Source organism: Aquarana catesbeiana, linkage group LG04, assembly GCF_042186555.1.
Source record: "Aquarana catesbeiana isolate 2022-GZ linkage group LG04, ASM4218655v1, whole genome shotgun sequence".
Lineage (NCBI taxonomy): Eukaryota > Metazoa > Chordata > Amphibia > Anura > Ranidae > Aquarana > Aquarana catesbeiana.
In genome coordinates this window covers 319,621,446-319,635,809 of record NC_133327.1, presented here as the reverse complement: position 1 = coordinate 319,635,809, position 14,364 = coordinate 319,621,446, and the positions used below count along the sequence as shown (strand labels likewise).

The 14,364-nt window shown below is 42.0% G+C and overlaps 1 protein-coding gene across 1 annotated transcript in view; it reads right to left on the bottom strand.

The window, feature by feature from the left end:
* Positions 1-14,364, bottom strand: part of LOC141141245 (dynein axonemal heavy chain 5-like) — a 334,052-nt gene that overhangs the window by 176,516 nt on the left and 143,172 nt on the right. Inside the window, exons 42-44 of the mRNA XM_073628924.1 lie at positions 13,706-13,930; positions 1,888-1,996; positions 397-524 (exon numbers count right to left, since the gene is read on the bottom strand). Of these exons, the coding sequence (XP_073485025.1) occupies positions 397-524; positions 1,888-1,996; positions 13,706-13,930 (462 nt within the window). The remainder of the gene's footprint in view (positions 1-396; positions 525-1,887; positions 1,997-13,705; positions 13,931-14,364) is intronic.

Genomic DNA, 14,364 nt, shown 5'->3' with positions numbered 1-14,364 from the left:
TACAAGATGTTTCAAGTAAGATTTATAAACATTTACATATTTATTTAATATATGCACAATCATTTTAATATTGATATACGTAAGAGCCAGTATGGTATGTATGCAATATAATGATCAATGTTTCACATAAAAAAAAAAACATTGATATTTAATTGAGGCTAGGTGTATTTCTTTACAGTATACCACAACTTAGAATAGGCAAAAGTGGGAACAAACAGCGGACAAGAAAAGAAAAATATAATGCTAAAATAAAGGATGCAAATTACAGACATAGATTTAGCCTCATTATGGATATAGACAACTCAGAAAGGCAAGGGAAAAGCCTCAAGAATAAGATGTGATCAAAGTATTGATGCACATACAGTATGTACTTTTCAAGGCACCCATAGTATTTACCTGTGATATTTTAAGGAAGCATTTCTGTGTTACAGGATTCATAATGAACGGAGTTGTTGCTCCATAGAATTCACATCCATAAACATACTGAGCATCCAATATGTTCAGCTCCTGCCTTAGTGATCCATCTGCAATGAATACATTTTTAATTTATCAAAATACATTTTTTATTAACAATGTTATGTTATTAAAATTGCAAGATATAAACCAATACAGGAGCTTGGTTCACAACTATCACTTACCCCTGGCACTTATTGGCACCCTTACACTTAACCTCACCATCCCTTTAACATTACACTTCTTCTACACCTTAAAATAAATGATTAACACTAAACCTTACCTCAAAAGCTAAATACAAACCTCATGGTTTTAGGCCGAATTTACATTTGTTTTACATGCATTACTATTTACTATTATGAATTGTTAAAAAGCACACCAAAGATGCAGCAAGCTTTTTTTCATTGCACCACACCCATAACACATCAAAACACGTACAGTGGAACCTTGGATTACGAGTAACGCGGTCAACGAGCTTTTTGAAAGACGAGCAACTTTTTTTTTTTTAATTCTGACTTGGTTTGCGAGTGTTGTCTTGCAAAACAAGCAGAATTCAAGCTAATGGCCAGTGCAGTACCGCATTTGGCCAGAGGTGCAAGGGCGCCGGGGACACTCGGAACGGTTAGGAGCCATTCGAAGCTGCTCGGAATGACTCGGAAATACTAGGTAACACTCGGAAATACTTTGTTCCCGAGGCTTTCCGAGTTCAGACGAGCTGTCCCCAAGTATCTCCGAGGCTATCCGACGCCCCCCACCTCTGGTCACATGCGGTATTGCATGTAATAGAAGTCAATGCGGAACAAATTATCTTTGTTTCCATTGACTTCTATGGGGAAACTCGCTTTGAAATGCGAGTGCTTTGGATTACAAGCATTCTCCTGGAACGGATTATGCTCGTAATCCAGGGTTCCACTGTACGTATGAATGCATCCTAACTCTTAAATCCTAACCTATCAGTTACCCTAGCCCTAACAGATAATCCTTAACCTAAACCTATTTCTAAAAATTCTCCCTTAAACTAAGGCTAACACTTAACATATATCTCCCCCTAAACTCCCTGTAAAACCTCAACTATGGGTGTTGTAACTGCCATAGTAGCCCACAAGGATGCTATAAGGGGTAAGGCAGGGGTGTCCAACCTGCAGCCCACGGGCAGCATGTGGACACCCCTGCAGCTATCAATGAGGCCCAACAGAAAATCCTAAAACATACTTAAAAATTTACATTTTTGAATTTTTTAGGAAAAATGCGTTTACACTTAACGAACACATGCCGCCAAAGAAAGATTTGCAGTGTCTCTTTACTTGACTTTTATAAGTTTTATCTTCCCAAAGAAATATATCCCACTCTTCACAATCATGCCTTACTCATGACATCAGTTTTCGTCAGCATCTATATTTGTGAGCAACTATTTTCAAGGATGAAGCAACTTACTGTTTTCTTTAAGATAAAACCTGGTCGCTTTTCTACAATCAAAATCTATAACTTCTCTGACTCTGTGTGAGAAAACAGTTTCCATGACATCACGAAGATACAGCACTTGCTGAAGAAGAAAAAAGTAAATTAGATAGTACAGTCTATATGTGACCATCGTTACATACACAATATTCTGCATACATGCAAACAGTAGCGCAGTTAAAATGTTTGTAAACCCTAACATTGATCTTCTCTTATCTGCTTCCTTTTTGTCTGTTAAATATACTATTAAGTGTTTTGTTAAATCTATTTAATAAGTGCACCTGTTGATCTTGATGTGTCTTTTGCCTGTGCTGAGTTATCAGTTATGATGTTCTCAGCAGTCTCTGTGGACTACAGAATTACATCCCTCTATGTTATGAAGAATATGAGAGGGGCAGGTTTCCATAGTTCTGCATTGTTTCTGTTGTTGTCATGTTAGATCTGGAATTGTGTTACTTGAAGAATCTTCAAGGTGAAAATAAAGGTAACAAAGCTTAAAAAATCTAACTAGAAAACGAATTTGGCTAACACATCTAAGGACTGGTAAGTGGAAATATATTATATTTTTGTCTTTGAAATTAGACCCCCCTCAAAGTTACTGAGCCAAATGCCAACTAGTAGGTTAGGCTTTCTGAAAATACTACACAGCTAATGATACTAAACGAATTACTTTACAAATAGACAGTTCTTTCCTGTATGCCTCTTACATTTCTTTCTGTAGTCAGGTGCTGGGTTACATCAACATGGACATGGCAACATTGCCCTTTATTCTTTTCTCCCTCTACTGAGATACTGATGTTATGCTGCAGCATCCTCCTCAGCAGCCAGCGGTGGGAGAGCTAAATCCAAGCATGCCCGTAGACTTCTATGTAGATCACTGAGAATCCTGAGAGTTGTAGTTTGAGACAGGAGCCCTATAATGCTTACACTATAATGCTTACACCTCAGATCCCAATAGGCACTGTCCAGTAGGAGGAATGCGGCGATGATTTTTATCAAACTTCCCTGGAAAGTACCGGGACCAAGAGAGTTAGAGAGAGAGCACCTCTGACTGAATATTTGTCACACTTGTTTAATAATAATAAAAAGGTAAACAGAGTAAGTGTAGTCAATACACAGCCAGAGTTCAGTAACCAGATCGGGTAGTCAGCCAATGCCAATGTCAGAGAGCCAGAGATCAACGTAGTAGTAAGGAGAAAGTCTCTGAGATGTGACCAAAGGCGAAGGCAGAGATGAAGTGAGCTGGACGGCTTTAAGTAGCCAGGACTGACGAGCAGATCATCAACAGCTGAGTCACTGTGGAGAGAAAGGAGCTGGCAATTATCCGACAGCTGAGCGGCCAGCTCAGAGAAGGAAGGGCTGAGACCAGCCCTGACAGGAGATCCGAGACAGAGACTGGGAGTGAGGACAACCAGGGATAGTGCAGCACTGCCTACATCACAAAACCTGCACCGCTGCCACAGGGAGATTGGAGCATACACTCACTCACTGCTTCCCATTGCTGATCACTGGAGGCCTTCAGGGAGAGACCAAGGGGGCCCCCCTTCTACAGCAAGAGTACACAGCAGCTTCCCGTGGACTGGTGAGAGGGCTATTTGCACAATGTTGATACTGCTAGCAGAGCCTGGGCCACTGAGAGTAGGACACCCAATCAAAACCGCACCCATACTGCACTTTACAACACACTTATTCCAAACCTAGATTGCACCTATACTAACTCTATACCACATTATAGTGAACCGTTACTGTATCTGAACCGCATCTATCTTGCACCTGTGTCAAGACTATACCATACCTACACTGTACCTATACTGCATGCAGGTTAACTGGGACTGTCCTTAAATGTACCAACGTTTTTAAAGGGCCCCAACGATACAGCCAGATGAATGCCTCAAAGAACTACCCTTTGTTCCCCTGCCCCCTCCACTACCTTCCTTCTTTTCTTTTGGACTTTGCATACCCAGTTGGTCTAACACTAGCATTGCTGTCATAAATGGACTCTGGCAGTATAGTTCCAGCACTTGGTAGATTAAACTTTTCTACTGCCCACTGCTGCACTTGAGGTGGCCTTGCTACTGTTTATGCTGATCTGGATGCCAAATGCCCTCTTAAACCTAGTCCTTCCTGTTGCTCACTTTGTATGCTAACTTGTGTTATTACCATACTTAATCCATTTTATGTTTGCCTCATAAAGCAACCATATTGGGTGACAATATGTTACGTTTACCTTTACTATCTGGTTTGGTACCTATTGTATTTGATATAGCACTACTATTAGGTGCTAAGTATTACTTTTAATGATTTTCTGTGATATTGTATGTTTGCACTCTCAACCTGGTGTGTCAGAGGGGCTGAGGTTCTTGAGAGGGCCGAGGCAAAGAACAGAGGATCCATCCTATTCAGCAGCTCTTATGGGGGTAGCACTACATTTCAGGACAGAGACAGCTTTAGAGCAGCTTGAGTCTGTTAACCACTTGACGACCGCCTCACGCCGATTTACGTCGGCAAGGTGGCACGGACAGGCAAAATCACGTACATATACGTGATTTGCCTTCCGCGGGTGGGGGGTCCGATCGGACCCCCCCCGGTGCCCGAGGCGGTCGTCTTTTGTCCAGCGGCGATCAGAGGTGAGGGGGAGGCCATCCGTTCGTGGCCCCCCCCTCGCGATCGCCGCCGGCCAATCAGATCACTTCCTTTGCTGCTGTATGCTAAACAGCAGCAAAGGAAATGATGTCATCTCTCCTCGGCTCGGTATTCCGTTGCAGCGCCGAGGAGAGAAGACTTCACTGTGAGTGCACCAACACTACACAACACAGTAGAACATGCCAGGCACACAAAACACCCCGATCCCCCCCCCGATCGCCCCCCCCCTCCCTGTCACAAACTGACACCAGCAGTTTTTTTTTTTTTTTTTTCTGATTACTGCATTGGTGTCAGTTTGTGACAGTTACAGTGTTGGGACAGTGAATATTAGCCCCCTGTAGGTCTAGGATACCCCCCTAACCCCCCCCCCTAATAAAGTTTTAACCCCTTGATCACCCCCCGTCACCAGTGTCGCTAAGCGATCATTTTTCTGATCGCTGTATTAGTGTCGCTGGTGACGCTAGTTAGGGACCTAAATATTTAGGTTCGCCGTCAGCGTTTTATAGCGACAGGGACCCCCATATACTACCTAATAAATGTTTTAACCCCTTGATGGCCCCCTAGTTAACCCTTTCACCACTGATCACCGTATAAGTGTTACGGGTGACGCTGGTTAGTTTGTTTATTTTTTTTAGTGTCAGGGCACCCGCCGTTTATTACCGAATAAAGGTTTAGCCCCCTGATCGCCCGGCGGTGATATGCGTCGCCCCAGGCAGCGTCAGATTAGCGCCAGTACCGCTAACACCCACGCACGCAGCATAGGCCTCCCTTAGTGGTATAGTATCTGATCAGATCAATATCTGATCCGATCAGATCTATACTAGCGTCCCCAGCAGTTTAGGGTTCCCAAAAACACAGTGTTAGCGGGATCAGCCCAGATACCTGCTAGCACCTGCGTTTTGCCCCTCCGCCCGGCCCACCCAAGTGCAGTATCGATCGATCACTGTCACTTACAAAACACTAAACGCATAACTGCAGCGTTCGCAGAGTCAGGCCTGATCCCTGCGATCGCTAACATTTTTTTGGTAGCATTTTGGTGAACTGGCAAGCACCATCCCCAGGCAGCGTCAGGTTAGCGCCAGTAGCGCTAACACCCACGCACGCACCATACACCTCCCTTAGTGGTATAGTATCTGATCGGTTCAATATCTGATCCGATCAGATCTATACTAGCGTCCCCAGCAGTTTAGGGTTCCCAAAAACGCAGTGTTAGCGGGATCAGCCCAGATACCTGCTAGCACCTGCGTTTTGCCCCTCCGCCCGGCCCAGCCCAGCCCACCCAAGTGCAGTATCGATCGATCACTGACACTTACAAAACACTAAATGCATAACTGCAGCGTTCGCAGAGTCAGGCCTGATCCCTGCGATCTCTAACAGTTTTTTTGGTAGTATTTTGGTGAACTGGCAAGCACCAGCCCCAAGCAGCGTCAGATTAGCGCCAGTACCGCTAACACCCACGCACGCACCGTACACCTCCCTTAGTGGTATAGTATCTGAACGGATCAATATCTGATCTGATCAGATCTATACTGGCGTCCCCAGCAGTTTAGGGTTCCCAAAAACACAGTGTTAGCGGGATCAGCCCAGATACCTGCTAGCACCTGCATTTTGCCCCTCCGCCCGGCCCAGCCCACCCAAGTGCAGTATCGATCGACCACTGTCACTTACAAAACACTAAACGCATAACTGCAGTGTTCGCAGAGTCAGGCCTGATCCCTGCGATCGCTAACAGTTTTTTTGGTAGCTTTTTATTGAACTGGCAAGCGCCAGCGGCCTAGTACACCCTGGTCGTAGTCAAACCAGCACTGCACTAACACTTGGTGACGTGGCGAGTCCCATAAGTGCAGTTCAAGCTGGTGAGGTGGCAAGCACAAGTAGTGTCCGCTGCCACCAAGAAGACAAACACAGGCCCGTCGTGCCCATAATGCCCTTCCTGCTGCATTCGCCAATCCTAATTGGGGACCCACCACTTCTGCAGCGCCCGTACTTCCCCCATTCACATCCCCAACCAAATGCAGTCGGCTGCATGAGAGGCATTTTCTTTATGTCCTCCCGAGTACCCCTACCCAACGAACCCCCCCAAAAAAGATGTCGTGTCTGCAGCAAGCGCGGATATAGGCGTGACGCCCGCTATTATTGTCCCTCCTGTCCTGACAATCCTGGTCTTTACATTGGTGAATGTTTTGAACGCTACCATTCATTAGTTGAGTATTAGCGTAGGGTACAGCATTGCACAGACTAGGCACACTTTCACAGGGTCTCCCAAGATGCCATCGCATTTTGAAAGACCCGAACCTGGAACCGGTTACCGTTATAAAAGTTAGTTACAAAAAAAGGGTAAAAAAAAAAAAAAATATATATAAAATAAAAAAAAATAGTTGTCGTTTTATTGTTCTCTCTCTCTCTATTCTCTCTCTCTTGTTCTGCTCTTTTTTACTGTATTCTATTCTGCAATGTTTTATTGTTATTATGTTTTATCATGTTTGCTTTTCAGGTATGCAATTTTTTATACTTTACCGTTTACTGTGCTTTATTGTTAACCATTTTTTTGTCTTCAGGTAAGCCATTCACGACTTTGAATGGTTATACCAGAATGATGCCTGCAGGTTTAGGTATCATCTTGGTATCATTCTTTTCAGCCAGCGGTCGGCTTTCATGTAAAAGCAATCCTAGTGGCTAATTAGCCTCTAGACTGCTTTTACAAGCCGTGGGAGGGAATGCCCCCCCCACCGTCTTCCGTGTTTTTCTCTGGCTCTCCTGTCTCAACAGGGAACCTGAGAATGCAGCCGGTGATTCAGCCAGCTGACCATAGAGCTGATCAGAGACCAGAGTGGCTCCAAACATCTCTATGGCCTAAGAAACCGGAAGCTACGAGCATTTTATGACTTAGATTTCGCCAGATGTAAATAGCGCCATTGGGAAATTGGGGAAGCATTTTATCACACCGATCTTGGTGTCATCAGATGCTTTGAGGGCAGAGGAGAGATCTAGGGTCTAATAGACCCCAATTTTTTCAAAAAAGAGTACCTGTCACTACCTATTGCTATCATAGGGGATATTTACATTCCCCGAGATAACAATAAAAATGATTAAAAAAAAAAAAAAATGAAAGGAACAGTTTAAAAATAAGATAAAAAAGCAAAAAAATAATAAAGAAAAAAAAAAAAAAAAGCACCCCTGTCGCCCCCTGCTCTCGTGCTAAGGCGAACGCAAGCGGCGGTCTGTCATCAAACGTAAACAGCAATTGCACCATGCATGTGAGGTATCGCCGCGAAGGTCAGATCGAGGGCAGTAATTTTTGCAGTAGACCTCCTCTGTAAATCTAAAGTGGTAACCTGTAAAGGCTTTTAAAGGCTTTTAAAAATGTATTTATTTTGTTGCCACTGCACGTTTGTGCGCAATTTTAAAGCATATCATGTTTGGTATCCATGTACTCGGCCTAAGATCATCTTTTTTATTTCATCAAACATTTGGGCAATATAGTGTGTTTTAGTGCATTAAAATTTAAAAAAGTGTGTTTTTTCCCCAAAAAATGCTTTGAAAAATCGCTGCGCAAATACTGTGTGAAAAAAAAAATGAAACACCCACCATTTTAATCTGTAGGGCATTTGCTTTAAAAAAATATATAATGTTTGGGGGTTCAAAGTAATTTTTTTGCAAAAAAAAATAAGTTTTTCATGTAAACAAAAAGTGTCAGAAAGGGCTTTGTCTTCAAGTGGTTAGAAGAGTTGGTGATGTGTGACATAAGCTTCTAAATGTTGTGCATAAAATGCCAGGACAGTTCAAAACCCCCCCAAATGACCCCATTTTGGAAAGTAGACACCCCAAGCTATTTGCTGAGAGGCATGTCGAGTCCATGGAATATTTTATATTGCGACACAAGTTGCGGGAAAGAGACAAATTTTTTTTTTTTTTGCACAAAGTTGTCACTAAATGATATATTGCTCAAACATGCCATGGGAATATGTGAAATTACACCCCAAAATACATTCTGCTGCTTCTCCTGAGTACGGGGATACCACATATGTGAGACTTTTTGGGAGCCTAGCCGCGTATGGGACCCCGAAAACCAAGCACCGCCTTCAGGCTTTCTAAGGGCGTGAATTTTTGATTTCACTCTTCACTGCCTATCACAGTTTCGGAGGCCATGGAAAGCCCAGGTGGCACAAAACCCCCCCAAATGACCCCATTTTGGAAAGTAGACACCCCAAGCTATTTGCTGAGAGGTATAGTGAGTATTTTGCAGACCTCACTTTTTGTCACAAAGTTTTGAAAATTGAAAAAAGAAAAAAAAAAAAGTTTTTTCTTGTCTTTCTTAATTTTCAAAAACAAATGAGAGCTGCAAAATACTCACCATGCCTCTCAGCAAATAGCTTGGGGTGTCTACTTTCCAAAACGGGGTCATTTGGGGGTTTTTGTGCCACCTTGGCATTCCATGGCCTCCGAAACTGTGATAGGCAGTGAAGAGTGAAATCAAAAATTTTCACCCTTAGAAATCCTGAAGGCGGTGCTTGGTTTTCGGGGCCCCGTACGCGGCTAGGCTCCCAAAAAGTCCCACACATGTGGTATCCCCATACTCAGGAGAAGCAGCTAAATGTATTTTGGGGTGCAATTCCACATATGCCCATGGCCTGTGTGAGCAATATATCATTTAGTGATAACTTTGTGCAAAAAAAAAAAAAAAGTGTCACTTTCCCGCAACTTGTGTCAAAATATAAAATATGCCTCTCAGCAAATAGCTTGGGGTGTCTACTTTCCAAAATGGGGTCATTTGGGGGGGTTTTGTGCCACCTGGGCATTCCATGGCCTCCGAAACTGCGATAGGCAGTGAAGAGTGAAATCAAAAATTTACACCCTTAGAAATCCTGAAGGCGGTGCTTGGTTTTCGGGGCCCCGTACGCGGCTAAGCTCCCAAAAAGTCCCACACATGTGGTATCCCCATACTCAGGAGAAGCAGCTGAATGTATTTTGGGGTGCAATTCCACATAGGCCCATGGCCTGTGTGAGCAATATATCATTTAGTGACAACTTTTTGTAAATATTTTTTTTTTTTGTCATTATTCAATCACTTGGGACAAAAAAAATAAATATTCAATGGGTTCAACATGCCTCTCAGCAATTTCCTTGGGGTGTCTACTTTCCAAAATGGGGTCATTTGGGGGGGGTTTGTACTGCCCTGCCATTTTAGCACCTCAAGAAATGACATAGGCAGTCATAAACTAAAAGCTGTGTAAATTACAGAAAATGTACCCTAGTTTGTAGACGCTATAACTTTTGCGCAAACCAATAAATATATGCTTATTGACATTTTTTTTACCAAAGACATGTGGCCGAATACATTTTGGCCTAAATGTATGACTAAAATTTAGTTTATTGGATTTTATTTATAACAAAAAGTAGAAAATATCATTTTTTTTCAAAATTTTCGGTCTTTTTCCGTTTATAGCGCAAAAAATAAAAACTGCAGAGGTGATCAAATACCATCAAAAGAAAGCTCTATTTGTGGGAAGAAAAGGACGCAAATTTCGTTTGGGTACAGCATTGCATTACCGTGCAATTAGCAGTTAAAGCGACGCAGTGCCAAATTGGAAAAAGACCTCTGGTCCTTAGGCAGCATAATGGTCCGGGGCTCAAGTGGTTAACTTGGTACTGTACGTGTTGTCATAAACAGTGAGTTTTTTTTAGTAAAGTGCATCTCAAGCTAAAATTTTCTTTTATTTTGAATAGAGGGAGAAAGATTAGAACTTCTTTAATTTTAATTCATTGTTGTCTTGGACCGTCATTTAGAGAATTTCCCCTCATCTGGGTGGTCAACTGAAGAGAAAGAAAGAAAGGAAATCTTCACAATGATAGAGACAAAATTTTCAATATAATGTGGTAGAGTTAAAAGCTTTGTCAGGTATAAAATTGCTATATGCATCATCTTTGAGGAGATTTTCAATCATTTCTTTTGTGGTCGACCAAACATAAGCAAATGAGAGTCTTTCTATAGCTGGGAAAAACATAAAGAGCACTGATAGAGGTTCCGTTTTCTACCCTATCCAAAGAAAAAAACACTCAGTGGGTACATTTCTTTTAGATGATCACTGCCTATCTACTTTTCATCTGGGCATCAAAAGCCTGAATCAGATTTTGCCGACTGATGAATCTTGTTATTGTAATAAGACGCGATGAGCATTTTTGGCATAATAAACACAGAAAACATCCCCTCCCCCCCAAAAAAGGGGGAAAGCCAACGCTATAATATTGAGGTCTTTCAGGTATAGAGTCACCAAAGTGGATGGTATGCCAAGGAAATATCCATGGAGACTCGACTACTAGCAGTAACAAACAGACACTTGATCAGCGCAAAGAACCAAACATTCACTTATTAACCTCTACTGGCTTGGTGAAATTCTAGTATGGATAGGCAAATCAGACAGTCCTAGAACTATAATGCCACGTACACACGGTCGGACTTGCCAACGGGATAACCTCCGTCGGCATTTCCGACAGAAAAATTTAAAACATGTTCTCTATCTAAGTCCGTCGGAAAAGCCGACAGAAAAAGTCTGATGGGGCATACACACGGTTGGAATATCCGACCAAAAGCTCCCATCGGACTTTTTCTGTCAGAAATTCTGACCATGCATTACACACTTAGACCCATAAAAGATAGGATGAGAATAAAATCAATGCTACAATACCAGCATGCAGTCTGTAGAAAGTTCAATGTCTCCATACTAGACTTTCACCAAGCCAGTAGAGGTTAATTAGTGAATGTTTGGTTCTTTGCACTGATCAACTGTCTGAGTATTTTTGGCAAAGTGCTAATATTTTCCTATGGTAGAATTTTGAGTAGTCTAAACATGCTGCCCCTTCCCACTTGCATTGACCTAAACATGCATATTCAGACAAGTAGTGCACACTTGTTTATGTCTTGTTTATAAGCAATTATATCTGGAAGTTGAATCATGCCTGTATTTCTTAGCACAATTTAGGATCCCTGGCATGCCTCACGGAAACTATACAAATCCCAGTATATGCTAGTAAAGCAGCAATACCAAACATAGCTTATGACAGTTGGCAATAATTCTTCATGTGCATGAGCACCTGAGGTACTTATTGCTGTGCTAAGGGGTTTTGCAACCTTATTCAGTGATTGTTTCCTTCACTACACAGACAACCGTAAGATTGCTTCAAAGAATATGCACTGCATCTAAACACCTGTCATGTCAGGGAGTAAATCACAGCAGGTCTCATTGGAGCCAAAAACTTAACCAACCTGTTCAGATCTCACCCCAGCCATTATATTTGTAAGGATCTGCCAGTTTACTGAGTGTAGGTAGTAGATATACTGTCAAGATAAGTTATTTTAAGTAGCAACAGTTAATTAAAAATCCACATAGGGTATATCACAGAGAAGTGGGACCATTCCTAACATAAGTTAACAGATGGTTCACGTTAATCATGTGCTTTTTGTTTTTTTTTTGGAGAAGTTTAGCTACCCAAGGGATAGTGAAAGATGTCAACAATAACAGCATCTGTTATATAAGACACGATTTATTCGGCAGATTAAAAAAACTATTTTGGATTCTTAAAATAAATATATGGCACTGTCTTAAAACCATGATCTAAAATACATTTGTTTTACTGACCTGTGCAGATAAAATTAGTCTGCTTATTATGTACTCTGGTTTACATGGATTAATACAATTAATAATACAGTAAATATCGTAATGTTTGTAACTAAATATCTTTTAGAAAGACCTGCTGGGGAAGATACACCTCAATTCTCAGCCCTGTGACCATAGGACAATAATTCAGAAGAGAAGTTCTCACTGGGACTTAAAGACATGGACAGAAGAAATAATAACAGGATAACTGAGAAGAATCCTTCAACGTTGTACTGAGAAATTGTGTTTTCTTGCAGTCTATGTAGTCATAGGAGAGATTTACCATTAATTTCAGTGCCAATAGGGACACATTTGATGGAGGGGAGATTATGATGTGGGGTTGTTTTTCAGGGGTTGAGCTTGGCCCCTTAGTTCCAGTGAAGGGAACTCTTAAGGTGTCAGCATATGAAGACATTTTGGACAATTTAATGCTCCCAACTTTATGGGAACAGTTTGGGGATGGCCCCTTCCTGTTCCAACATGACTGCGCACCAGTGCACAAAGCTAAGTCTATAAAGACATGGATGAGCGAGTTTGGGGTGGAGGCACTTGACTGGCCTGCACAGAGTCCTGACCTCAACCCAATAGAACACCTTTGGAGTGAATTAGAGCAGAGACTGCGAGCCAGGCCTTCTCGTCCACATCAGTGCCTGACCTCACAAATGCGCTTCTGGAAGAATGGTCAAACATTCCCATAGACACACTCCTAAACCTTGTGGACAGCCTTCCCAGAAGAGTTGAAGCTGTTAAAGCTGCAAAGGGTGGGCCAACTCAATATTGAACCCTACAGACTAAGACTGGGATGCCATTAAAGTTCATGTGTGTGTAAAGGCAGGCGTCCCAATACTTTTGGTAATATAGTGTATAGACCCCCTATTAATGGTAGGTTGTGCAAGCATTTTGTAAACATTATTGCTGGCTCAAAAGGCACATATTAACTATCTAGGTAAAAACTTTGTGCTGGCCTCTGGCTAAACTTGCTTCTCCCACCTCTGATTTTCAGATGACCATCCCCTTTTAGGGGTTGAAACACTAATGCCCCGTACACAGGATCGGACATTGATTGGACATTCCGACAACAAAATCCATGGATTTTTTCCAACGCATGTTGTCTCAAACTTGTTTTGCATACACACGGTCACACAAAGTTGTCGGAAAATCCGATCGTTCTGAACGCGGTGACGTAAAACACGTACGTTGGGCATATAAACGGGGCAGTAGCCAATAGCTTTCCTCTCTTCATTTATTCAGAGCATGCGTGGCACTTTTTGTGTCAGATTTGTGTACACACGATCGGAATTTCCGACAACGGATTTTGTTGTTGGAAGATTTTATAGCAAGCTCTCAAACTTTGTGTGTCAGAAATTCCTATGGAAAATGTGTGATGGAGCCTACACAAGGTCGGAATTTTCTGACAACAAGGTCCTATCACACATTTTCCATCGGAAAATCCTATCGTGTGTACAGGGCATTACTCATTAGTGCCGTTAGTATACCATGATTATATTTTCCAGCTTCAGCCCCTGAGCTTGGGATACTGGCTCTTCCATATTCTTCCAGTGCCCTCTTGAAGAGATAGTGGAAAGCTTCATTGCCAATGTAGAATATTTTTTTAGGAGTCGAGATTGTGCCTTACGATCTTGTCTGAACTCAGAGATAGCACTTTCAAAGTCTCGTGTCCACAGGTAAAGCAGACCAAGTACTGCTACTTGTGTGGGATACTGGAAAAAAAACATAATAAGGTCAGAATTTGCTACGTTTTGCTAAGATGGTGCTTCATATTCTTAGGCATTTGTCATTTCATTTTAATTGTGTTACTTATTTATATAGCATTTACTCTTTACAAAGCACATTTAATTATTCATATCAATCCATGCCTCTGAAAAAGCTTATTGTCTAATGCCCCTGCTATGACGATACGCATGAGGACACAGTAGAAAGAATTTATTTGAAGAAGAAAACTAGAGTGGTTAATTTGAGATTGATCCCTTTATTCTACCACTATCGTTTTTACAATTTAGAAAGAAGCTGTACAACACAGAAGAAACCCATTCAAACAAGGGTTCGAAATGCAATGTCCGGGTTCTTAATGGGCCTCAAACGTAGGGCCAATACTGCAAGAGTGCTTCCATTTTGTAAATAAGTGTTTTCATAT